The 25,244-nt window shown below is 40.5% G+C and overlaps 2 protein-coding genes across 4 annotated transcripts; both read left to right on the top strand.

Moving 5' to 3' along the window:
- Positions 1-5,336: 5,336 nt before the first annotated feature.
- Positions 5,337-12,592, top strand: hdgfl3 (HDGF like 3). Of its 2 annotated transcripts, none has more exons than XM_080424011.1 (6): positions 5,337-5,606; positions 6,912-6,988; positions 7,400-7,538; positions 9,505-9,666; positions 10,846-10,977; positions 11,985-12,592. In XM_080424011.1, the coding sequence occupies exons 1-6, from the start codon at positions 5,523-5,525 to the stop codon at positions 12,009-12,011; spliced, it is 621 nt and encodes a 206-aa protein (XP_080280137.1). In that variant the 5' UTR covers positions 5,337-5,522; the 3' UTR covers positions 12,012-12,592. The 2 variants fall into 2 exon arrangements, with proteins under 2 accessions (XP_080280137.1, XP_080280136.1); XM_080424010.1 differs by having other exon boundaries at positions 10,843-10,977.
- A 2,097-nt stretch (positions 12,593-14,689) lies between these two features.
- LOC308083216 (histone-binding protein RBBP7) lies at positions 14,690-24,658 on the top strand. 2 transcript variants are annotated; one of them, XM_080425455.1, is made up of 12 exons: positions 14,690-14,857; positions 16,038-16,182; positions 16,950-17,095; positions 18,748-18,921; positions 19,075-19,190; positions 19,387-19,547; positions 20,808-20,934; positions 21,188-21,265; positions 22,405-22,481; positions 22,595-22,652; positions 22,955-23,065; positions 23,589-24,658. In XM_080425455.1, the coding sequence occupies exons 1-12, from the start codon at positions 14,842-14,844 to the stop codon at positions 23,655-23,657; spliced, it is 1,278 nt and encodes a 425-aa protein (XP_080281581.1). In that variant the 5' UTR covers positions 14,690-14,841; the 3' UTR covers positions 23,658-24,658. The 2 variants fall into 2 exon arrangements, with proteins under 2 accessions (XP_080281581.1, XP_080281580.1); XM_080425454.1 differs by having other exon boundaries at positions 18,745-18,921.
- Positions 24,659-25,244: the final 586 nt, after the last annotated feature.

Here is a 25,244-nt window from a genome sequence, read left to right as displayed (position 1 = left end):
ATACCAGATGCCGCTTGTGCCCTGGGCTCAGAGACATCCCTGTGAGGGGGAAAAGGCCAGTGCGGGGGAAATAAGCACCTGTCATGTGCCAAGTGAAGTGTTAAGTGCACAAATTGTGGAGGCGAGGGTGATGTTTCCGCAGGGGTGACAGCTCTGGGTCTGGGTGCCATGTCAGACCCTGGCATATCACATAGAGCTCCACAAGTACCCCCCCCCCCCCCCCAGCCCTGCCGCTGCTGAGGGGCACAATGGCAACTACTATTTACTGGCTGTCTGCCTCATTTCTCCACATTCGTCCTGGCTGGCCATCACTGGGCCACAGGGGGTGCGTTGCACCCCCGTGTCATTGCTGAGGGGCGGCAGTGGCAAAACAATCTCTGGCGAGCATTTAGATCATTTATTCAGAGCACCGGGGTGTCAGAGGCAAACCAAATTGCCCTCATTTGTGTGCAGGGCTCCTCTCTCGCCTCCCGTTTCAGGTCAGAGATGAACACAGGCAGTGCAAGGTGCATCAGGTATCAAAGGGCCTCTTTGTAGACTAACACTAATGTCACCTGAAGGTCCAACAGTGAACAGTGTGAAACTGCAAAATGTATGATAAATTGACCGTGCCGGGGGGAGGCTTTATGGCTGTGAAACACTGTGGCTGCTGGACGTGTGTGTTGTTATGACTGTGGCTGTTTAGCATCATGGGAGTTGACAGTACACCACTGGCAGCCATAGAAACCAGATTTATCTGCATTTTGTGCACCAATGAACAGCAGTCACTGTGTGAGGGGAAAACACAAAGTTCCAGAGGCAGTTTGAGTAGTTCCACATAGGACAGAACTCCAAGGACATAATAAATGGTGACCCAGGCCAGGGCCAAAGGCGTGAGCTAAAAAGCCTGAACGAATGTATTACAGCATTCAAGGCTGCCTACTTCCTTTTCTTCTCAGCAGAATACCTATAATATTGTCAATGTTTAATGCCGGGATTCGATACCGGGTCTCCCACATGGAAAGCCAACATCTTAACCACTAGCCTAAAGGGTAATTCTCCCTTGGTCGGTGGAGATATCAGGCTTTTGGTCATCAGGCAGAGGCTCTGTCTGAGCCACTACCACTACACTCGCCCCCCTTTTGACCTCCCCCACCGGGAAACCCGAACCGGGTCACGCCACCATTGTTTTTGTTTTTATTGTTTTGTTTATTGCTGTAATGATTTTATTGTACCACCTGTCTTTAAGCTGAATTGCTTCAGCGTAATTTCGTAAACACCCCAAAAAAGTATTACGTTTAATCGTTCTTGGTGTACTGCATTTTATTGCCACTGTGTACACTTTGTAACCATGTTTCGACCATGTTTTAATTATTATTATTATTATAACGCCCGGAATCCAAACTCTGGTCTCCCACGTGGAAAACTCTGCAACATCTTGACCACCAGTCTACAAATGCATTAGTAGCATTACCCCAGTGGTGGAAAAAGTACTCAATTGCTTTACTTGAGTAAAAGTAACAATACTGCAATGTAGAAGTACTCCGTTACAAGTAAAAGTCTGGAATTCAAAATTTACTTGAGTAAAAGTGCAAAAGTATTGGCATCAAAATGTACTTAAAGTACCAAAAGTAAAAGTACTAAAATATTTGAAAATAGCAGATCTACAAGCTCACAACGTGTCACGATGCGACGCGTTGTGAGCTTGTAGATCGGCTATTTTATTTCAAATAGCCTAGGTATAAAATAAGGCTAAAGTGGTTAATGTATGTTTTATAATATAAAAATGTATATCTGAAAAGTAACTAGTAACTAAAGTTTTCAAATAATTGTAGTGGAGTAAAAGTACAATATTTGCCTCTGAGATGTAGTGGAGTAGAAGTAAAAGTATTGGAAATTGAAAATACTCAAGTAAAGTACAAATACCTTAAAATGTACTTTGATATACCTTTAAAATATAATACCTTTAAAAAGGAAATGAAAAAAAGTGGAGTTTTTGTTCATCATTGATAAGAACAGCTGAATGGACCTCCAAGCTCACAATGAGGTTGGAGGTCAAAAGGTGGTGGAGCCTGAAGTCAGCAAAACCAGCCAACTCCGGTGGACTTCGCTGGTTTAGCTGGTTTTGTCAGAAGGGCTTTTTAATGCTTTTCATTGGTTCAATATTTTTTTACCAACACACAGACGTAAAGGGTGTTCCATGGCCCCCCCTGATTTATGGAAAAAATGCAAAAGCGTCAAAATGGAGTTAGCTGGTTTCTGCCGGACAGCAACAATAGCCTATGCTAAATTTATACTCCGTCATAAGACTGCACTCTCCGAAAATGGCAGATCTACAAGCTTATAATGCACTATGCACTCATTGCACTGGACTGTCTATTTTCAGCGAATGACACCGCTGTACAACTAAGTATAAATCAGACAACAATCCTTGACTCTGCTGCCACCCACAGTATGAGCTGGGTACTGTTGGACTGGACTACCAATCTTCTAGTACTGGACTGTCTGGTAGATACAATATCATGCATTAGATAACAATAGTCTCTGTTGCCATAAAGGACCGGTAGTGTAAAGTATCTAAGTAAATCTAAGTACTGTACTCTAGTACAATTTTAAGTTTTTATTTTATTTTTTACAGTAGCTTCTTGAGTATTTCCATTTTTCTATACTTCTACTCCACTACATCTCAGAGGCGAATATTGTACTTTTACTACACTACAAGTTACTTTGTAGATTCAAATTATTATTACAAAACATACATTAAACAATTCAGCCCTAAATACATTTAGGCCATTTGAAAATAGCCGATCTACAAGCTCTCAATATTGCGCATTGTGAGCTTGTAGATCTGCTATTTTCAAAGGATTTGTGTACATTTTATACATTTGAAAACTTGTGAAAATGGGACATTCTGCATAATGAGTACTTTCTACTTTTGGTACTTTAAGTACATTTTGATACCAATACTTTTAGTAAACTTAGAATTCCGGACTTTCACTTGTAACAGAGTATTTCTACATTGCAGTATTGATACTTTTACTTAAGTAAAAACAAATATAGTACTTTTTCCACCACTGTAAAGGATCTAATTATCATTGCCTTTGAATAGTCGATTATAAGATTAGACAATGCCACTTGTCACAGCTCAGACTGAGGTGTCATTACATTTACAGTTTCCATGAATGCAGAAATTAATTAGTGTGCTTTCAGTGCCATCTACTGGAAGAACCTGTAAAACACATAGTAAAGTAAGCAATTACGGCATAACAATAATAAGAGACACCAATTAATCATCATGACATCACCTGTTGTTAACCATGTTGCATTTGTGATCAATTCACCTTGTAGAAATATATGTTGTAGGCTACATTGTGTCCACATGTTGTATAGCGCCTAATGCCTTCCACTATAGATGGGTTTCCGCGCGACGTCATCACAGAGCAGAGTGTGCAATCTGCGCATGCGGGAGGTAGAACGACCCGGAAGTGCCATTCACTCTATTGTTATTTTCGGGATTTAGATAGGCATAATGCTGCTATTATAGGCATAATAGGCATAATGCTGCTATTATATACAGACAGATACAACTTCCGACAAATCATTTTTATTGAGTAAAGAAGATATTACAAACTGCATCATTTAATCTACTTTCATTAAACCCGGTGAAGACCATTTATTTTATCAATGTACAATGGGCAGAGCTGCTGCGGGTAATAGCGCCCTCTACAGGCTCTTCCCTCCACTGCGCGCGCATCATCCTCTCATGTTTACCAACGGGAAACCCATCTATACATACATAGTAGCAGTGGTGGAAAGACAAGTAACTAAGTAGTAAGTACTTAAGTACAATTTTGAGTTACTTTTGAATTTGCAATACTTTTACTTCTACCCCACTACATCTCAGAGGCAAATATTGTACTTTTACTCCACTACAATTATTTGAAAACTTCTAGTTACTAGTTATTTTTTAGATTTAGATTTGTATTACTAAACATACATTAACCACATAAAGGCATATTTCACTTAAAAAGTCTACTCAGGCTTATCTGAGCCCCCCAGACAGTTTTTAAGTTGCTTGATTCAGTATTTAGATATTTGATATTCATTTTAACAGACACGCCCCCTTCCTATACAAACCCATTATAACTTCAAACTCCATTTTTAACATGTTAGATTCATCAAAAACACCCGTCCTTGGTTCTGGCGACTCATCCTGCCCTCCTAATACGTGAGGGGCCCGTGTTTTTTCGATTACATTTTTCATTTATTTATTTTTTATTGTATTTAATTTCTTTCATTTTCCCAAAAGAATATTAATTGAAAAAACATAGTCTCCTCGTGTATTAGAAGAAGGACAATATAATATGTCACCAGAACCAAGGAAGGGTGTTTCCGATGAATTATGGTTAAAATGGAAGTTACAATGGGTTTGTATAGGAAGGGGGCGTGTCTGTTAAAATGAATATCAAATATCTAAATACTGAATCAAGCAACTTAAAAACTATCTGGGGTGCTCCCAAAAGCCTGAGTAGACGATTAATGACCCAAGCATTTTTTGAAAGTGAAAAAGCCCTTTAAGCTCTATATATATTTCGGCTATATGAAAATAGCCGATCTGTAGATCTGCTATTTTCAAAAGATTTTTATACATTTTGAAAACTTCAAATTGGACATTCTGCATAATGTACTTTTGCTTTTGGTACTTAAATTATATTGTGATGCCAATACTTTTGTACTTTTATTAAAGTATACATTCTGAATACCTTTAGACTTTTACTTAATTGTAACAGAGTATTTCTACATTGTGGTATTGATACTTTTACTTTTGAGAAAATTGAGTACTTTTCCCACGTAGCCTAATTAGATTATATAAATGTTATTACTACAGTGCAAAAACGTCTTAATCACATGGTCGCCCAACTTGCTCCATGATGACCCAATCTGAAGCTTTGTTTCGCCAGCTTCAGAGACACCACGTGTGTCCAAAAGATTCATAATTTTTATGTATATATGTATATATAATATTTGAAGACTAATTCTGACTATTTAATTCCAAATTAAGATTAACTGTACACGTCTCATGCGTTAAAGTAACGTTATTTTTTTTCTTCAAATATTTTTTCACATAATATATGTATGTGCGCTATTGTGGCCTACACTACAACATTACATTGCATTAAAATAGATGTATTATAATATCATTATTACCTTTCTAATGGACAGTATAGTCCCGGGGGTAAAGTATTAAGAATTTTCCTTTTTATTCTGAGAGTACTACTGTTTAAGCTACTGTTACCCCCTCAGCGCCATCGATTCTAAGGCTACGGCCATTCTCCATTCATTTTTACACACATTTTTGTGCGCAGGAGGATAGCCTTTTTTCCAGGCCTTTTTCCGCGTTTTAATTATTTATTTCGGTGTATAAACTGCAGTCTAGATATAAAAAAACATTGATGGTCGATAATTTACCCCTGTGTTGAGGGCCGAGGAGTACTGAAAATAACCTAGATACAGTTTAAACTTCGCATTTATCTTACGGAGACATGGCTCGACCACGGCCGCGGGAATACAAGGCTGGAGATCTGGTTTTTGCTAAAATGAAGGGATACCCGCACTGGCCGGCGAGGGTGAGTCTGTGATGCAGCCGAGCTGAAAGGAAGGGAGGCGGGGTTGAACTGAGACAATACAGCCGATGCTTCTGGAGCATGGATGCGTGCATGGTTGTTTTTCAACAAATTAGGCGACTATAGTCTCTCACGATGAATAAAGAGCGTTCATAAACGCTTTTATTCGCCGTGAGACTGAGAGAAATTGTGCTCGTGTTGAATTGCTGATCACAACAGTTTAGGCTCCTTCAAGTGTTAGCCCTGATACATACATGACTATCATATCATGACAGTCATGGATGAACTTCAACCTGGTGTTTGCACTTTCTCCCTTTTTGGCCCGTACATCTTCCTAAACGTTCAGATTTCAAATATAAAGTGCTTACCCCATGGCCACGGATGTTACAATTATGTACGGGCCCTCGGGAGTTCCCGTATGTTCCGTATTGTTCAATAAAAAGCATTTTAATCCGATTGGTGGCCATTATCTTTGCACTTTCTCCATAGGCTGTCAACCACGGGACCCTATCGGTTGGGAGGTGTACTGCACTCTGATACATTATATGTATCTATGAGAAAATGACCACCGATCGGATTAAAATGCTTTTTATTGAACAATACGGAAGATACAGGTACCACTGAGGGCCCGTACATGATTGTAACATCCGTAACCATTGAGTATGCAATTTATATTTGAAATCTGAACGTAAATGTAGATGTAGGGGCCAAAAAGGGAGAAAGTGCAAAAAACAGGTTGAGGTTTCGCCATGACGGTCGTGATAGAAGACCGTCGTGTATCCATGGCTACTTCAAGTGTATACTGTTTGTTTCCCCTTCATTTGGCGAGGAGCTCATTAGCTTATCTTTGATTAAAAGAAACAGGTAACTATTACTTGCTTTTTCCCCGCATTATATTGGCTTGTTTCACTGACTGAACAAACGACCATGGCGTTGACCTCAAGTAACCCGCTGTGCCAGTATCTGCAACATATGTTGACATTTTCCCACAAACCACGATGTTTTGCAGCATATATAGACGTTTTGTCAAAATGTCAAATCAATGCTGCCTGCACGTACTGTAATTTGTGAAATTAGATTTTTAAGGTTACATTTGCAAACATTCAAAGACTAGAGAAGTCTTAACAGCATTCCCTCAAATGCCATGTTAAATCACAATAAGCATCTATCTCTCTCTTTCTTTCTTTCTTTCTCTCTCTCTCTCTCTCTCTCTCTCTCTCTCTTTTTCTCTCTCTCTCTCTCTCTCTCTCTCTCTCTCTCTCTCTCTCTCTCTCTCTCTCTCTCTCTCTCTCCCCTGCCTATTATTAGATTGATGAACTTCCAGAAGGGGCTGTCAAGCCGCCTGCCAACAAGTATCCAATCTTCTTCTATGGGACCCATGAAACGTAGGCAAGCTTCTTCCTGGACCTGTGATGCGCAGTTGAATATTTAAACTCCATTATACTTCTTTGACCGGGGTCCCCCAGGGGTCGGTACTTTGCCCCCTCCTTATTTACCTCAACACCAAATCTCTTAAAAAATAGCTGATCTATGTGAGCTTGCAGATATGCTATTTTTGCCGAATGTTCGCCTATTATGACATGCCCAGACAACATATTCTCACTCTCAAGTAGTACTGTAGAGTTATGTTGGGATGGACGGCTGGACAATATTATCAATATGCTTTACAAACAGCACGGGAAGCTTCTGGAATTGATTACAAATGTTTGCTGTTATGTGAATCTGTTCATAAAAACATTTTCAAGGGAACGGTTTTAATTATTTGATATGCATCACAGTAGTTCTTTCTTCCTTAGTGCATTTCTGGGAACTAAGGATCTGCTTCCATACAAGGAGTACAAAGACAAGTTTGGCAAGTCCAACAAGAGAAAAGGCTTCAATGAGGGCCTTTGGGAGATTGAGAACAACCCTGGAGTCAAGTTCACAGGCTATCAGGTCAGTTGGCAGTCCATTGTGTCTATGGCTTCGGGGAGTAGTAGTACCAGTTACCAGGGGGTTAACTAGGATGCCAGACTTGCTACACAGTTAAAGGACCATAATGGTGTTCTGATAGGTATAGGTAATTTACTATGACTATGGTACATAGGAAACTCCTTTCTTAATTTACCAAATGGACACCTACAGGGCCATTTGATTACATTTGTACTCTCTCAGAGTTAAATGAGTGTTTTACTATGTATACTTGCAGATTACAGTATTACTGCTGACTATTTCCCAAAGAACACCATGGCTTGTTTGACTATTAAGATTCCATTCATTTCAGTACAGTATGAAAATAAACCTGCAGAGACTTGAATGCTTGAGGCATTTTAAAATGTGTAGTGCATTTTAATGTGTGGATTGACATAAACAAAGCTCCATTATTGCCTTGCCAAAACCAATAATAATAATTCAGAGGGGTTCTTCAAAGCAGAAGGGTAATTAGATAGAAGGTATCATTATTGTTGCCTTGCACTACACATCATACATTTGAGCAGGGACGTGCAGAGAATGTTAGAGGGGCAGGGGCTGAGATTTCTAAAAAGGACACTTTTGGTGAAAATATCGAAAATAGCCGATCTCCAAGCTCACAACGCGTCGCACTCACTGCGACGCGTTGTGAGCTTGGAGATCGGCTATTTCCGGTGCGTGATTCCGCACTCAACTAAGTATACTCAAGATTCAAGCCAATACTTGAGATGCAATTATTTCAGCATAAAATGCTGCGTTCAAGTTCAGGAGAGTTTGGAAAAGGCAATTCTTTTGAATGCTGCGTTCAGTATAGTATATGGCATGGAAAGGGGGCATTTTAATTTCTTTCATAGTAGTAAGTGCTATATTCATGGACTGGAGAGGGCACTTTTACAGACAGGAATAAAAAGGGCAGGGGCTCAAGCCCCCTTTGATGTCTATGTGTGCACATGACTGCATTTGAGGATTTATGCAGTCAGTTGCAATATGATAATCTTTAGCCTAAAATGCAATTCAGTACTAACTGCACAAGTTAAACAAAAAATAACATCAATTGCACACTGCATTAGGCTATGTAATGCATGTATCCTCAGCTTACCTCTTGCAAGGCTTCTAGTAATGGTAAAGTCATTAAAATTCATCATGGGGCCAGAGGTCTCACTAGATCTGATATGGAATCACAGTGAATAGGGCTTTATTAGCTTTCAGTAAAATGGCTATTCAGTGCCAGGCAGAGATATGGTAAATGGTCTGCATTTCTATAGGTAAATGGTCTTCATTTCTATTGCGCCTTTATCCAAAGCCCTTGGACGCAATGTTCGTTACATTCACCCATTCACACACACATTCACACCCTGCCGGTGGAGGCAAGGCACCAACCTGCTCATCGGAAAACGAAGCCTGGAGGAGCCAGGGATTGAAACGGACAGGACTCATTCTCACACACACACACGCACGCACGCACGCACGCACGCACGCGCACGCGCACACACACACACACACACACACACACACACACACACACACACACACACATGCCTGCTGGCCTTGAATGCAGTCCTGCCAGGACCCGCACTCATTAGTAGTATGTGTTTTAGTGGAAGAGACTCCAGATTCCTGTAGTCCTTTATTCTGTAGTTGCTATGGGTGAATAATCAATTATTCCATGTTTGCCACTTTTCATCAGCCTACAATGTATTACTGGCATTACTACAATATGATGGAGCACAGTGTTTGTTATCATTGTTCAGGCTGAATCAGTTCACTCAGCTTTGTTTACAGGTTAATCAGATTGTGTTTACAACTGCGGAACATGGGAATAGACACATTTATAACAAGTCCAGCCAGAAGTGTTTGAAAGGCAACAACTACACTCTTGAATGAAACTTCAGTCATTTGGACACATCCACAATGAATGCTATACATGCCATGCATGCTCTCACACACACAGGCCATCAAGCAACAGAGCTCGTTGGAGACAGAAGAAGGGGGCAACGCGGCCGATGGCAGCAGCGAGGGGGAGGAAGGTGATTTAATAGAGGAGGTGGACGACAAGGAGAAAGTGAAGGGAGACAAGACCGGGTCCAAACGAAAAAAGACGGCCTCCTCAAAGGTACACGACTCAAACTCATAACATGGGGACACAGCAACAAGGGCACTCACTAGAATGGTGGGTGCATTAACGGGAGCATTGATTAAGATAAAGTGATGGGACATGACTCCCTCCTTATCTCTGCCATCGTGAAGAGCCTGGAAATCAAGGCTTAATGATGACACCAATAAAAGTGGATTCACCATCTTCAAGTCAATTATCAAATTATGGAACAATGTTTGCAGCATGGCCCCTCCGAGAGGTGGCCGATGCACCCATTGTGTGCCTCTGTCTACCTATACTTCGGTCATCCACACAGAAACAGCATGTGTGTTTGTATGTGTATATATATATATGTGTGTGTGTGTATGTATATATATATATATGTGTGTATATATATATATATATATATATACACACACAATGCCCCCCTCTGTTTAACCATGCCCTAATTCTGGATTAAAGGCTATATGATTTTAAAATGAATGGAGCAGTGCAGAGCTAGGGACTGCCGTAGTGTGTTAGCTAATACCACTGTAAATGGAAGCAGGTTGAAAAAGTCACCCACATCCCACTCCTCGCTTAGCAACCACTGTTGCCTAGCAACTGGGCTCCATTACGCACAGCACATGTGGTGCATCCGAAGGAATGTAGCAATCGTGGAGAGCCATGTGCTGATCCAAGACAATCCTGTCACATCTCTGAATTGCCGGGGGGTGGGTGGGGGGGGGTCCTAGAGGTTAAAATTACATTATTTTGTTATTTTACGGAAATGTTAGTGGAAACAATCATTTGCTTGTGCATTATCCTCCCTCGTGCATTAAGGGAAGGGTACGAAAAAGGAGAATCGCAGCATTTTAGGACCTACAAAGTGAAAACAGTGGCCACCTACGTTGTAGGTGCTACTCTGCTCTTAGTCACATATTTAGTGCTATATTTGTGTTGGGGACTAGGGAGACAATTTGTATTGCCAAATGTGGTGGAAATGAAACTTTTGGATGCACAACAGATGTTCTGTGTGTGTGTGTGTGTGTGTGTGTGTGTGTGTGTGTGTGTGTGTGTGTGTGTGTGTGTGTGTGTGTGTGTGTGTGTGTGTGTGTGTGTGTGTGTGTGTGTGTGTGTGTGTGTGTGTGTGTGTGTGTGTGTGCGCGCGCGTGCGTGCGTGCGCGCGCGCGTGCGTGCGTGCGCGTGCGCCAGAAGTCATCCAAGCTGTCGAGGATCTCATCTGGGGAAGAGGACCTGGAGAAAGACGGGAAGGATGAGGATCAGAAGAGTGGGTCTGAGGGAGGAGATCCTGACAATGACATAATTGAAAACACCACTGACAATAAGGTGGGCTTCATAACCATCAGTACATTAACCTTAACTTAGTATAGTATATGATATTATCACAGTGACAGGGTTGCTGAAAATTATCAGAGGTTGAGTCCACTTTCCATATTCTAGCCCCTCCTTGATTTCAGGCAGATTAGGTCCTCCTTACTCTGATACAAATGCAGTTTGCACTGCTCCCAGTTTGTACATAAGGATAAAATCAAATAGCCAGCCTCCAGGTTTGGTTTCCAATGTGAATAGGATTTTTCACCATAACCTTCCCTATAGTAGCCTTGATTGATCTTCATCACATTTGCTTAAAGGAGCTACACCATGAATTTAAAAAAAATATTTGATATTTAATATCATATGGTGTATGTCCCTCAAACCTTTTTCAAAAGGTTTGAGCCTAAATCATCTCTCAGATATACTCATCCCAAGTCAATTGTCTCTGGCTTATACAGCGCTTTCAGCTGCAATACCAAAACGTCCTCTTGGGCAGGGGGGGGCTACTGAGCAATTCTGTCTGTTAATACAAAAAAATATTTTAAAAAAATATTTTAAAAAAATGGAAACATTCTGCATAAAAAGAAGCATCTAAGAAAAATACAAAATCGAAAAAAAAACACTTTGAACATTTTTGAACAATTCCACCAAGTGTTTGAGGTGCCTGTTTCACCCACTTCCGGGGGGCGGAGCCAAAATCCGAGCCCGAAGTATTTGTTCGTAGACCCCCACTTAGGGGGGGTAGAAAAAGTTTCGGAGCGATTCGGGCACTTTTCATTTAACTTGGTTTGCCATCAATAATGTTTGTGACATCATAAACATTTCCATTCTGAGATCGCCTGTTCAGACACGCCCATTCTGGAAATCCATGAAATGAGAAGGAATGACTGAATTTAAAAAAAAAGACACAGGGGACCCCAAAAAATACAAAAAAACAAGAAAAAAGTGATTTTCATGGTGTAGACCCTTTAATAGTTTATTAAATAAGTGATTGATTGTATGTGTATTCTTCTCCCCAGAACCAGCTGCTCAGGGAAGAACATTAAGTCCTGAGGACATCGAAGGGAAGTCATTCTTTGTAGCTGTGAAATTGGAATGGTGAAATTACAACATGATTGTTCATCAGCACCATCTACTGGCCACCATTGTCACTATCACATCTGTTGGACTTGTGTCTTTGTATAAGGGATGCACTGATGCTGACTGGCATTGGATTTCATGCTGATAGCAGGATGAAATTGTGCATTAAATGACAGAATTCCTACAGTACTAAAATCTGATACCAAAAGCTTATGTATCATGTCATATATAAAGCAAAGGGACTCAAATTTCAGTTCTCCACATTTCCAATCCTCCACATATTCAAATATGTTAGATCTCTCTAATGGAGTTATACCTAATTTTTTTTTTCTATTGATCGCAGACTTGCCGTCTATTATTGTTCAGCAAAACAAATGAATCCGAGTAATGTACGTTTTCAACATATACTTCATTTTATTCGTGCAAAAATCAGTTTTGGCATGGCCACGAAGAAATGCTGTCAGTGTATCCCTGTTCCATGCACATTGTAACACACTGTATATTTACCATATCCTTATCCTCTTTGGGCTTAGGCCAGCCAAAACAGACCGTAGGGTCGGGGGGGTGGGGGGGTGGAGGGTTGGGGGACAGCGTCACTTCATAACCGAAACCACAGTGTAAGATAGCCATCAATCAATATTTATACTGACCCATTGTCTACCTATATGAATTGACTCAACCATGATTACCTGTCACCGTGTACAAACATGTTTGTTAAGACCTCCATGTGCAGTATATATACTCTGTTACAGTCATTACATGTTGGTATTGCAGTGTACTGATCACTCTTAACTGTAGTTGAAATCATTTTCCCACAAGGGGGAGGGGCTTGTGGAATACAGTAACTGTCGGTCATTATCCATCACACCATACGTTACTCTTTTATGTAACCACAAAAAAAAGAAGAATGGACGTACATAGATAAATGTATGAAGTGTTGTGCACAAGTGGGTTACACATTGTAGCTCAATATAAACTATATCTGTATATTTTACCTTTGTTGTAGAATATAGAACCACTGTTCTACTTGGACTGCTCTAGATAACAGCTCATCTTTTTATGGAAAAAAAGTGATATATCTGTTCTTCTGTGTATCTGTGGAATGGGTCACTGTATATTTCAAAGCTTTTTATAGTGGCATGCTCAACTGTTGTACTTAAAATCAGTTATTTTATTAAGGTGTCATTTGACCTTTGATTTTAAATTGGATGTTTGTCTTTGTGCGGTGCATTGGGGTTGTGGGGAGCTGCACACAGCCATGATTGGATGCACCATATCCAAATATAAAGTAACATCCTCAGAGTTAAAGTAACTCTGAGAATGTACAAATGTAACCAAGTTTACGTTTGTACACTCTCGTTACTGGCGGATAAATAACACTAGGATTTTATGGTGTACATAGAAACTGTACCATATTACTTTCAGGAGGACGAACTGAGGATGAATTTCATCATAAACTGCAATGATGGTGCAGCAGCACTATGATATGACAATGCCAATCGAAATTGCCAAATTCAATTTAATGATCATCACTGCAGACATGCTGATTTAGATTTGACTAGTTGAAAATGAATCCACGCCGCTCAGTCTTTATCTATGTGCCAGTTGCCTTTTTTGGCTTCCATAATTGTCTTCATGAAATATAGCCTATTTATTTTTTGATGATAGTTGATTATACACTGTCTGTATGTAAGCTTGTGCATTTTTATTTCCCTAACTTTTAATCTTTGTTATGCTTGTATTTGGAACATCTTTTACATTTTCAAGGTTTGTAGTTTACTGTAAACTGTTTTTGCTGTTTATGGACAAGACTTTTACAGAATAAACTCATTGGAATGCATTTAACCTCCTGAGTGTTATAAATACTAAAAATAATCGACAAATATTTAAAGAATTAATTTGCCTAGGCTAGGGACATAAAACCGGCTATGAATTCTCCCTGGCACAATTTTAGATTATCTTGTTTAAAGATATGTACACATTAGTATGTAAGAATGTATTTCAAGAGCATCATAATGAACTCAAATTTAATTTAATGCATCTTTTCTTGTCTGCGCAGTTCTATGCAGCCGTGAAGCTTACTAGTTTGACACTGACAGTACACGCATGCGCTAGAGTTGCCATGTCGGCTTATTATAAGCGACTTTGGGCTTGTTTTAAAGTTTAAAGTTGCTTGTAAATATTGGTTAGTTGCGGGTTGTGTTTTTTTGGGCTTGTTCTAAAGTGTAGCTGATTATTTGAGGCTTTTTTCCTAATATTGTTTAACGAGTGTTTCTCCAAAATTTTTCAAGGTCCCCCAAATTAAAATGTATTTGTCTGCGGACACCCCATCTGAAAATATATGCACACAGGAACCCTCATACAAGATTTGTGTTGTAAAACATGTTTCAAAGATATTCGACTTTTATCTTTAAATGTCTTCAAGATTTTTGTTGTTGTTGAAAATAGCAGATCTAGATCTTGTAGAACTGCTATTTTCAAATAGCCAATGTACAGTATCATAATGTTAAAAGCAAGGGCTCGCTTCTTTTGGGCTTGTTTTCATTAGAAAGGCTGGTGACGCGAGGTTAGTTTTCATAGACCTCGCTGCTTTTCTCTCCCACAATATGGCAACACTGCGCATGCGCCGTACGAATGGATGAAATCCGCGCTGAAAAAGGAAGGATACGAGTTTGTTCAGTGAACGGTACGATCAACAGAATAAACAGCAATAACAGTATTAACCGTCCCAACTTCTAGTGGCTTTGCTCTCGGGCATCGTGGCCTAACAACAGGAGCAGACGCTGAACCTGGAACATGGCTGATAAAGAAGGTAGGATAGAGCTAGAGCTTTGGTGGCCCAGTTTCCATGCATGCTGCTTTGTGTGCGACTGTGCTGTGATGGTTATTAGCATCGCATGCTAGTCACATTTTAGCCCTGGTCCAGAGCGTTAGTGAGTTCTCAGACTCAGACCGAAAATGGCACTGCCGTGGGAGGTCTCCAACTTTAGTGAAAATAAACAAAACTATTTCGCTACTCACCGAAACAAAGGCAGTTTTGTGTTGTTGAAAGTCTATTCTCCAGGATGGGATTTTTCTCAGGACCCCACCTTCTCTGTATAATACACATTTTGGGCAGAAAATAAAATATGTTCCGCCAGACGGAAATTACTTTATTTACTCCACTGCGCCCTCTACAGATCTGGTCAATGGTAATTTATATTGACCTGATCTATAGGAGTAAATAACATCATTTCCGTCTGGTGGACATATTTTATTTTCTGCTCAAAAAGTGTATTAAACAGAGAAGGTGGGGTCCTGAGAGGCTTCCCACCCTGGAGAATAGACTTTCAGCAACACAAAACTGCCTCGTTTCGGTGAGTAGCGAAATAGTTCTGTTATGTTTAACTAAAGTTGGAGACCTCGGCCTTTCGGTCTATGTGAATAGCAGCTCGACTGACAGAGCGTTAGAGAGAACTCGCTAACGCTCTGGACTGGACCAGAGCTATTTACATTTATTCAGACTGCTCTGCTCCTTGCAACTACTGTTCAGTGTTCAAGGCTTTTTGAGTCTACTTCAGTGGTTAGTGAAATGCTCAAATTTGGATGTTGGCTATTCTTTTCTACTTCTTTTTTTTATTTTTAGCAAGTTTGTTTGAATACTTTATTAGACAGAAATGCAAACAGCAGGAGTACAGTGTAAAAGTCTAAAAGGATAACACACAAAAGTCCTGTGGACTCGTTTCCATTGAGGTCCTATGTATTCAATTCATCAACATAGCATAACAAATAACACCAAAATACAATATCATCACAAATATAAAACACAATATGTGCAGAGTAGAGAGGAAACAAAAGGGAAGGGGGGGGGGAAGTGATATTTACCTTCCCCTTTGGCCTTGGCCTTGGATTTGAGTTTTTGTTGTTTTGGTCCTTTTGTTCCTGCTGACATTGACGGAATAACATCAGCTAGTTTAAAACCGACTAACCGCATGTATTCCTTCCTGACGCAGTGTATGATGATGCTGTGGAGGAGAGGGTCATCAACGAGGAGTATAAGATCTGGAAGAAGAACACGCCTTTCCTCTATGACCTGGTGATGACACATGCGCTGGAGTGGCCCAGCCTCACCGTGCAGTGGTTACCTGATGTCAACAGGTATGTGCACACGCACTCATGTAACAGAACATACATGAATCATAGTCTACACCAGGGGTCTTCAAAGTTTTTCAGGCCAAGGACCCCTTAGCTGAGAGAGATGAAGCAAGGACCCCCACTACATAGTGGATGCATGTTAAAAGTGTGTTTTCGGACATTTAACCACTTAAACACCTCATTACTTTGTAAACTTGACCCCTGGCTCGGTACTTGGTCTGTTCTTTTTTCCTTCTACACCAAACCTCTTCACTGAAAATAGCCGATCTACAAGCTCACAACGCGGCTATTTTCGTCTTATGTTCCCCCCAGAACAGGGATGAGAGGCTTCAGGTGGTTAAAAAAATAAATAAAGTCCCTAACACTCAAAGATATGGCGGCCCCCCTGCCGTGTCTCTGTGGACCCCCTGTTGAAGACCCCTGGTCTACACAAATTGGAATGAGTGAATACAGTGCAATGCCAACTTCAGGGAAACTATTTATGTCCAGTGTAAGTTATTATGCAACAGCAGATTACATTTATTATGCTAGCTAGCCCTTCACTGTGAGAATCCTTGAGAAAATGTAAAAGAAGCACATTATAACTACTTGTCTTACATTAGGGTTATGCTCATTGCTTACATGTTACTACTTTGTTCCTCTCTCTTGTCAACGTAACCTTAAAATCCAGCCTAATAGAAAGTTAAAGTCCATGTCCATAAGCTGACCACCACAACGCACAGACACACACGTGTTATGTTATTGGGTTTTATTTATTTTATATTGTGCAGACCGGAAGGGAAGGACTATGCTGTCCACAGACTGGTTCTGGGGACCCACACATCAGATGAGCAGAACCACCTGGTCATCGCCAGTGTCCAGGTACCCAACGACGATGCCCAGTTTGACGCCTCCCACTACGACAGCGAAAAAGGAGGTAAATGGACAAGAACAACCATAACCACTTGAACACTACTAGTACCGATTTTGAGCATGTGATAATTGGCGAAAAGATGGATGAATATTCGCAAGGGTATGTGGTAAATAAGAATGCCCAGAGATGATACATTCAGCCCAACTAAACACATTGAGCTTGGCTGGGTCCTATCTGATGCAGGCATAAATCTGTCAAGCTTTATTAATTTGTGCTTAAAAAAAGTGTAGGAATGTTTTCCCCTTATCTACTTTTGTGTTTAAACGTGACCGCAGTGAGTGTCTTGTATTTGTGTCACTATTATGAGATTTAATAATTAAAAAGTTTGATGTAGTTGGCTCTAAGGCTATGTCCACATTAATACCTTTTCATTTTAAAACTGCTTTTCCTTTTTGGGGCTTTTCTGAGCCTTTGTTGGACAGGTACAGTGAAGAGAGACGGGAAACACAGAGACAGAGTAGGGAGTGACATGCAAGCAAATGGTCCGGCTGGCTGGGAATCAAACCAGAGACTCTTATCAGATAGTAGAGTCCATGTAATACACGTCCTAACCACTCGGCCATAGGGTCGCCCATTTTAATACACTTTTTAAAACTAAAACAACTTCTGCCCACACAAGCGTTTACCACCGCTTCAGACACGCCTGAAAACACACACATATCACATGACCATTCATACACTAATGTGCATGTTGGTGTAACCGGAAGTAGATTGTGGTGAAAATTAAGATTTATAGACTACTACTAAGAATATTTATTTGCTTGGATCGGCAATTCAAGAACTGTATTTGTCACTCACGCATACAAGTGGGTTCAGTGAAATATTGGTATGACATACTCCGCCGACTGTGCTAACAGACGAGCTAAAAATAACGGGCTTCCACCTAGTCTTGGAACTTCTATTATAATACATACTGTAATACAAGTTCCACCACTAGATAGTAAGGCGGTCAACGTGGCGGAAAACATAGACTGGGAGTTAAACATATTGAACATGGCAAAGGTTCTGTGTTTTAAAACGAAAAAGTAATAGTGTGGATGTAGGCTAACTGAGAAAATATTAAAATGTATTCAGATTGTTGGCTAGAAACCATAACCATACTGTAGTGGGCTGTAGACCTTTTGAACAAGTTTGAGAATTCAACTGGAACAGTGGCATGCTTTGTTCCTACTTGGTACTGAAATGTTCTTGTTCTGCCTTCCAGCAGGTATGTTGAGGGGTATCCAGCTGTGGGCAAGGGTCCAGGAGGCTCACTGTTCCTTTGTTGGGGTGATAGTGGTAGTAAATGTTTGTGGGTTTGTAAGTCAACTGAAGAATTTGAAGGTACAGTTGAAGCCTGATTCAGTGCATACAAAGGTCAGTATTGGTTGACTAGATTTAGAAGACTTATAGTTTTGACAGAGAAGAGGTTTGGGATGTGTTGATGTTGCGCAGTATTGCTGACCTTACCACATGAATAGTGACAAAAAATAAACCTCCTTGATTCTGCACAGTTATTAATTCTTGAGGAAATTATTAGGAAAAATGATTGTGTAGACGCTTATATGGTTGGTAGAGTTTCAAACATTAAAACCACAGCCGTATCATCTATCTTTCAGATGGTGTTAATATCCCCACTCTCGGTGGAATAAGATGTGACTTTATTCTCTCCTCAGAGTTTGGTGGCTTTGGTTCAGTCAGTGGCAAAATTGAGATAGAGATTAAGATCAACCATGAGGGAGAGGTCAACAGAGCCCGCTACATGCCCCAGAACCCCTGCATTATCGCCACTAAAACCCCCACCTCTGACGTTCTGGTGTTTGACTACACCAAGCACCCATCTAAGCCAGGTAAGGCTCTTGATGCTCTTGTGCCATATATTTGGGGAGTTGGAAACCCTCCCCCTGTGTAAATATGGTCAATAGCATGTGTTTGTTTGAGATTTTTTTGTCTTTACTTTCTGTGTCAACTTGATTTTTGTGTGTTTATTTGGACGTTTCCAGACCCCAGTGGAGAATGTAGTCCAGACCTGCGGCTGAGAGGTCATCAGAAGGAGGGCTATGGCCTGTCCTGGAACCCCAACCTCAGCGGCAACCTGCTTAGCGCCTCTGATGACCATGTGAGTACCACTGCAATATTTTAAAAGGTGTTCATTCACTAATTATATAATTATGATTGTAGAATTATTATTAATACAAAAAAAACATACAATATAACAAATATTTTTGTACATTTTTATTTATATATTTACTTCCAACTCTTTTTCTTTGTCTGTGCTGAACATCGCAAACCCCCACTCCACCCCTTCTCTCCAGACTATCTGTCTGTGGGACATTGGTGCAGGGCCAAAGGAAGGGAAGATCGTTGATGCCAAGACCATTTTCACAGGCCACACAGCAGTGGTGGAGGATGTATCCTGGCATCTGCTGCATGAGTCTTTGTTTGGGTCGGTAGCTGACGACCAGAAGCTCATGATGTGAGTGGCCGGTTCTAATCACCGATTTTTAACCATGATACAATGACGTGGAGTTCCCCAAGGTTCAATCCTTGGACCTCTACCATTCAACCATTTCATTACCAAATTATATAGACCCCCCCCCCCCCCCCACCCAAATTGCAGGCTGACCAAAATGTTGCTGCTGACACTCAACTTTACTTTACTGACTATAGTCCCACCGATTCACTGAGACAGTGTATTGGTCAAATGATTGATTGGTTGGGCCAGAATTTAAAAAGACAGAACTAACATATTTTATTTCTGTTATTCTGTATTTATTTTAAAATGCCTTCTGCCATTGATAAAGCAATAAGCCACAAGAGGTCGCAGTTTACCGAGTATTTTATAATCGACGCACCAGCCATTATAAAATGAAGGTAAACTGAGACCTTCCGTGGCTTATTGCTTTTCTGAAACGGTTACAACTATGGCGACATGAAAATCATAAGACGCGTCCCAATTAAAACAGTTCTTAATAATTCACTACAACTTCTACAAGAAGGTAGTTCCCGGCTACCAAGAAGAGCAACTTCCGCCTGACTAGTGCCTGTTTACTCTGCCAGTCCAGCCAGCTGTGTTAGACGTCAACTTTTCCCAAACAAACGCATAGAGAATCAAAACTTAACTGTTAGCTCAATCTCATTGTAACTAAGATATTTAATAGAAATTCATAAATTTTTTAAGCCAGATTTACGTTCTACTATAACGTCTATGAACTTCCCGTGTAAACTGCTAGCCTAGCTACTTAGCCTTGCAGCCAAGAATCCAGCACAGATGGTTTTCGAGTGCTGGGGAGCGCTTGTTTCCACCAGAAGTCCCTCGCTGTCCCACACGAGCGGCGCTTAGATGCCCCGCACGACCAGAGCTTGTAAGGAAAATAAGCGCTCCCCCTTCAGCTACAGATATGCTGGATCATAGTATAAACACATAATGCACCTGGGATTGATATAAGCTGATTTAAGGAGTAGATTATAGTCTGTTTTATCATGTCTGCTAAACGGAAACCAGACAATCAGAATCAAGGAATGGGGCTAGCTGTTTTAGAACTGCATTTTTATGCCTAGTGTAAAGCATTTAGAATGGCCTTAGTGTATGAAATATGCTATACAAATAAACTTGCCTTGCCTTTAAGCCTGAATGAGACGCATCATAATCACAATGCACTCATAATGCTCACAATTCTTATTTACAATTCTCTTCTCTGGGTCCAACTCCCAACCCTGGATATCTCTCGGCCAGATGGGACACTCGTTCCAACAACACATCCAAGCCCAGTCACTCGGTGGACGCTCACACTGCCGAAGTCAACTGTCTGTCCTTCAACCCTTACAGTGAGTTCATCCTGGCCACCGGTTCTGCTGACAAGGTAAGACTGAGGGAGGAAAGTGGCACTCTGGGATTTTTCAAAGCATCTGATACTTGTGTTAATGCGTCTGAAATCTAATGTTGGTTTAACAAAGGATCTTGATGAGTTTTCTTTTAGCCTAGGACCGTCCAACACTTTGTTCCCAAACAATATATCTTGAAAACTACTGTTATGAAAAAAATCTGTTATGTATTGTATTTGTATAAATGCAGACTTCTCTCTCCCCATTTTTTTTTTTTTCATTCTCACAAAGACTGTTGCATTGTGGGACCTCAGGAACCTTAAATTAAAGCTTCATTCGTTTGAGTCACACAAGGATGAAATCTTCCAGGTAAAATGACATCATACCCTTCTGTATCTAATATTTACTCATACATTCTGTCCACTGTATACCTTAAGAGCTGCATTGTGAGACAACTTTTGATTGTCATAAAGCCTGGAAAAAATATGCTGTATAAAAATGTAATTGACATGACCTATATGTGCATGCCGCAGTTTCTTCTGCCTCCTTTCTAAACGCCTGTTGTCAGAAACTCCTCTTAGGACTGAAACTTGGCTTGCTTTTACACATGCCATTAGGGCTGGGTGATATGACTTCAAATCTATATCACTATTATTTCAAAGTTTTGCCTCGATTATGATTATTTAACACATTTATTGCCAATATATTAAACATAGTTTTCTATCCCCTTGCCAGCGTATAATTACCTCAATCCGTTGATATTTGAAACGCTGTGGAACCGACATTGTGTCCCAAAAACACAAACAAAATAGTCCCCGTGGGTTAGCGGAGGGATCCGTGTATCCATAGGAACGACAACGTTCCAACCGCGATCCTCCATTTTGGGGCTTCGGCCCGCTGAAAACTAGTGGTTTTCAATGCGAAAAAAATAAACTGAGTTACAGCTGTTTTTCTGAAAATCCCAAACAGGAAGCGGATGGCTTCCTGGTGTTTTGGAACGACGTCACATCCACATTCTACTTCTTTGAGTGACGATCGATCATTCCAAAGCTGTGTTAGGTCGCCCCTTGTGGAATTTTCCCCCAAAAATGAAAGAACGCATCAATGCGATCTTGGCCATCAAGTGATGGATTTGACAGAACGCATCAATGCGATCTTGGCAATCAATGTGTTAAAAAAAGAGAGACAATAGCAGATCTACAAGCTCACAACATGCCGCGATGTGACGCACTATGAGCTTGTAGATTGGCTACTTTCTATTCTAATACATAATACAAGTTTCACGACTAGATGATAAGGCAATGATCAACTTGGCGGAAAACATAGACTGGGAGTTAAGATATTGAACATGGCAAAGGTTCTGCGTTTTAAAACCAAAACGTAATAGTGTGGATATAGGCTAAGTGAGAAAATTAAAATGTATTCAGATTGTTGGCCAGAAACCATAACCATACAATAGTGGTCAAAATTGAGTTTATTAAACTGACCTTCTTAATGACCTTGATTAGGTGCAATGGTCCCCTCATAATGAGACTATCTTGGCCTCCAGCGGCACTGACAGACGCCTCAATGTCTGGGATCTCAGGTGAAAACTAAAATACCCAACATTCCATATACGTATTCAATATTTGTTCAAATCATACTGCCAAACCATGACTAACAAGTCTTCATTGTACTTAACATTCTTTTCCTTTTCAGTAAAATCGGAGAGGAGCAGTCAGCCGAGGATGCTGAAGATGGCCCTCCTGAGCTGCTGGTGAGTTACTGGCCACCATCCCTTAGCGAATATAGCACTGCTGTTCAGTGTTCACAACACCCGGCCCAGTCCCAAACCAAACTTCCCCTGTGCCAGGAGGCTTCAGTCATGTGTCAAACTTAACCCCCTAGATCCAACACCATGTCAGCTGGCCTCAGCCTTGTCCTAGATATTACACTATAGTGGGGTCAACACTCAAAAGTAAATTTCCCCACACTGAAACTTTGATGGTATATGTTACTCATCTGAATGTGACTGGCCTGTAATGGCTGTCTGCTCTACTGACCTCTTCCTCCCCTCAGTTCATCCACGGTGGTCACACAGCCAAGATCTCTGACTTCTCCTGGAACCCCAATGAACCATGGGTAATCTGCTCTGTGTCAGAGGATAACATCATGCAAGTTTGGCAGATGGTGAGTGTTGTGTTTGTGAGTGTACATCTAGACCAAACGTTAGTACACCTCTATAGTTGCTTGATTACTATTTGATTCTTTACTCATACCTTATAGCCCATCTTGAAGATTCAAAATGCAAGTGCTACATTTGGCTGTTTTGCATAATGCTATCAATATGTTAAACACTGTAATGTTAGCTTTTTATCCAGGCAGGAAGTGCTCTAAAATTTAGACCCATTATTTAGTCTAAATGATGGGTCACCGATTGTTAAGAGAAAAGTTAAATGTCCTTCCAAGAGATCATCCAGATAGTAGTACAATCTTGAAAAGAACTACTGCTATAGAAGGCATTAAGAATCGGCCTCTTAAGCAGTGTTACAATTGGACAACCTCACCCTGTCTGTGAACAATCTTTCCTATTTACTGGAATATGAAAACAAAGTAAGCATGCAGTCACAGTTTGAGACATATTTTTAAAAGGGAAAAAAAAAATCTGTACATCAGTTGTGTTCTCAGGTGTGAATATGTGTTCCTCTGGCAGGCGGAAAATATCTACAATGACGAGGAACCAGACACACCTGCTTCAGAGCTTGAGGGCCAGGGATCATAACCTAGATGTTGCCCTTCTGGAGCAGCCATCATCCAGGCATTATCCATAAGTCTATACCCACTGGTCCCAGTCCCCAGGACCTTCAGCCCAGCCCATCTGCGATTCTGGTCCATCTTCATTGTCTTTATAGATCCAGTCTGAATGAACTGGAGAGGTATAAGCAACATAGTCAATACTTCACCTGGCGATTTTAAAGGAAGATGGAGTCATCTTGCTTGAACTTTTCCATTGCCCTGTTTCCCAAATGTATCTTAGGAACTACGATAAGTTTGGCCATTGGTTTACATGGTTTTCTCTTGAGGGACTTGGGTAGGTGGAGACTTTGTACGGCACATATCCTTAATGTGGATAAATAAGGCTGATGCGACTGATTCTAAATGCCTTAAAGGGACACTGTCACCGATTTGATTTGCATTTCAGTTAATTGTTGACGGTTGTCATAGTCTACAGAAAACAATATGTAAATCCATATTAACAGAGACAATTCCCCTTTTGGCTAACAGTTCTGATTGTCAAGATTACTGTTTTACCATAAACTTCAAACAAGGACCACCGTGGTTAGCGGCAAAAAACAAACCACAATGTAAAGTTTACCCTTTCACTGGGTAAACTTTTCAGCACAACTTCAGCCATGTTTCAGAGAGGCAGAATACTGCTATTTTTTATGTTGGAATTTGTGATGGTCCCTTTAATTGGAATAAAAATGTGACTCATGCAAGTACTTTATAAAAAAAATAAAATTCTCATTCCAATGGACAAGGGAACCAAGATTATCTGAGAACTAAGATGGTTTTGGGAAATTTTACCCTAGATGTTTTTGAGAATTGTAAGCATCAGGGATTGATGATGAGAAGAGTTTCTGTTGATGTGACACGTTGCACTTATACACTCATTCTTTTCACCCTATAATGACTTTGAACTCATTGTGTACATTTTCACTCTTTCCCTCTTAAGTAGTGTTATCCTATTCACACATTACCCACATTTAATAGGCGTCCCTTTGGGGGAAAAAAAACATTCCCAGTATTTCTTTTGCCTCCAGCTGATGAACTTGCAGGTGTTTTCAGGTACATGGACATGAAAAATGTCTTATACAGCTAAGTAAAAACAAACCTACAAAAAAGAGTGTGTGGAGAGCGCCAGACTAAACTAGTGCACTTCAGGTAAATGCATGTCTGTTTATTTTTCTCCTCTTGTTGGTTTTGTGTGACTAATGCAACATGCAAGTCTCATGGAGTTTTTTTTCTCTGCTCAAACCCATGACCTGGCAATTATTGCAATAAAACTTTTCTAAATTTTAAAAGTTGACTTATTTGTAGTTTTTTGCTTATGCATGGTTTTGAAAACGGGGCAAATTGTCAAAATTACAGTAACTTACGTAAAATTTTAAAACCCAATGCAGTCATCATATTGCACACGCAGTTTATACCAGTCACTGCTGTACTCATCTAAAACACTTTTCTAATGATAGTCTGCGTTTAGTACATGAATATGGTGACCAAGCAGCACAAGATCAGTACTGCATACACTGGAGAAGTGTTTTTCAAGAGCTTGTAGTGTTTGAGGCTGAGTATGTGCATATCTGGG

This window comes from Gymnoscopelus braueri (assembly GCF_963280865.1).
Source record: "Gymnoscopelus braueri genome assembly, chromosome: 1".
In the NCBI taxonomy this organism is placed as follows: Eukaryota; Metazoa; Chordata; class Actinopteri; order Myctophiformes; family Myctophidae; genus Gymnoscopelus; species Gymnoscopelus braueri.
The sequence above is the reverse complement of the archived record's forward strand: the minus strand, read 5'-3'. Positions and strand labels throughout refer to the sequence as shown.

What these genes read in the sequence shown, in the direction of transcription:
- LOC308083216 (XM_080425454.1), top strand. An exon ending in GACGACCAGAAGCTCATGAT is followed by an intron (nt 19,548 to 20,807) that starts GTGAGTGGCCGG and finishes TCTCTCGGCCAG; the next exon opens with ATGGGACACTCGTTCCAACA. An exon ending in ACAAGGATGAAATCTTCCAG is followed by an intron (nt 21,266 to 22,404) that starts GTAAAATGACAT and finishes GACCTTGATTAG; the next exon opens with GTGCAATGGTCCCCTCATAA.
- hdgfl3 (XM_080424010.1), top strand. Translation starts at nt 5,523, where the DNA reads ATGGCTCGACCACGGCCGCGGGAATACAAGGCTGGAGATCTGGTTTTT. An exon ending in TTCTATGGGACCCATGAAAC is followed by an intron (nt 6,989 to 7,399) that starts GTAGGCAAGCTT and finishes TTTCTTCCTTAG; the next exon opens with TGCATTTCTGGGAACTAAGG. An exon ending in AAAACACCACTGACAATAAG is followed by an intron (nt 10,978 to 11,984) that starts GTGGGCTTCATA and finishes TCTTCTCCCCAG; the next exon opens with AACCAGCTGCTCAGGGAAGA.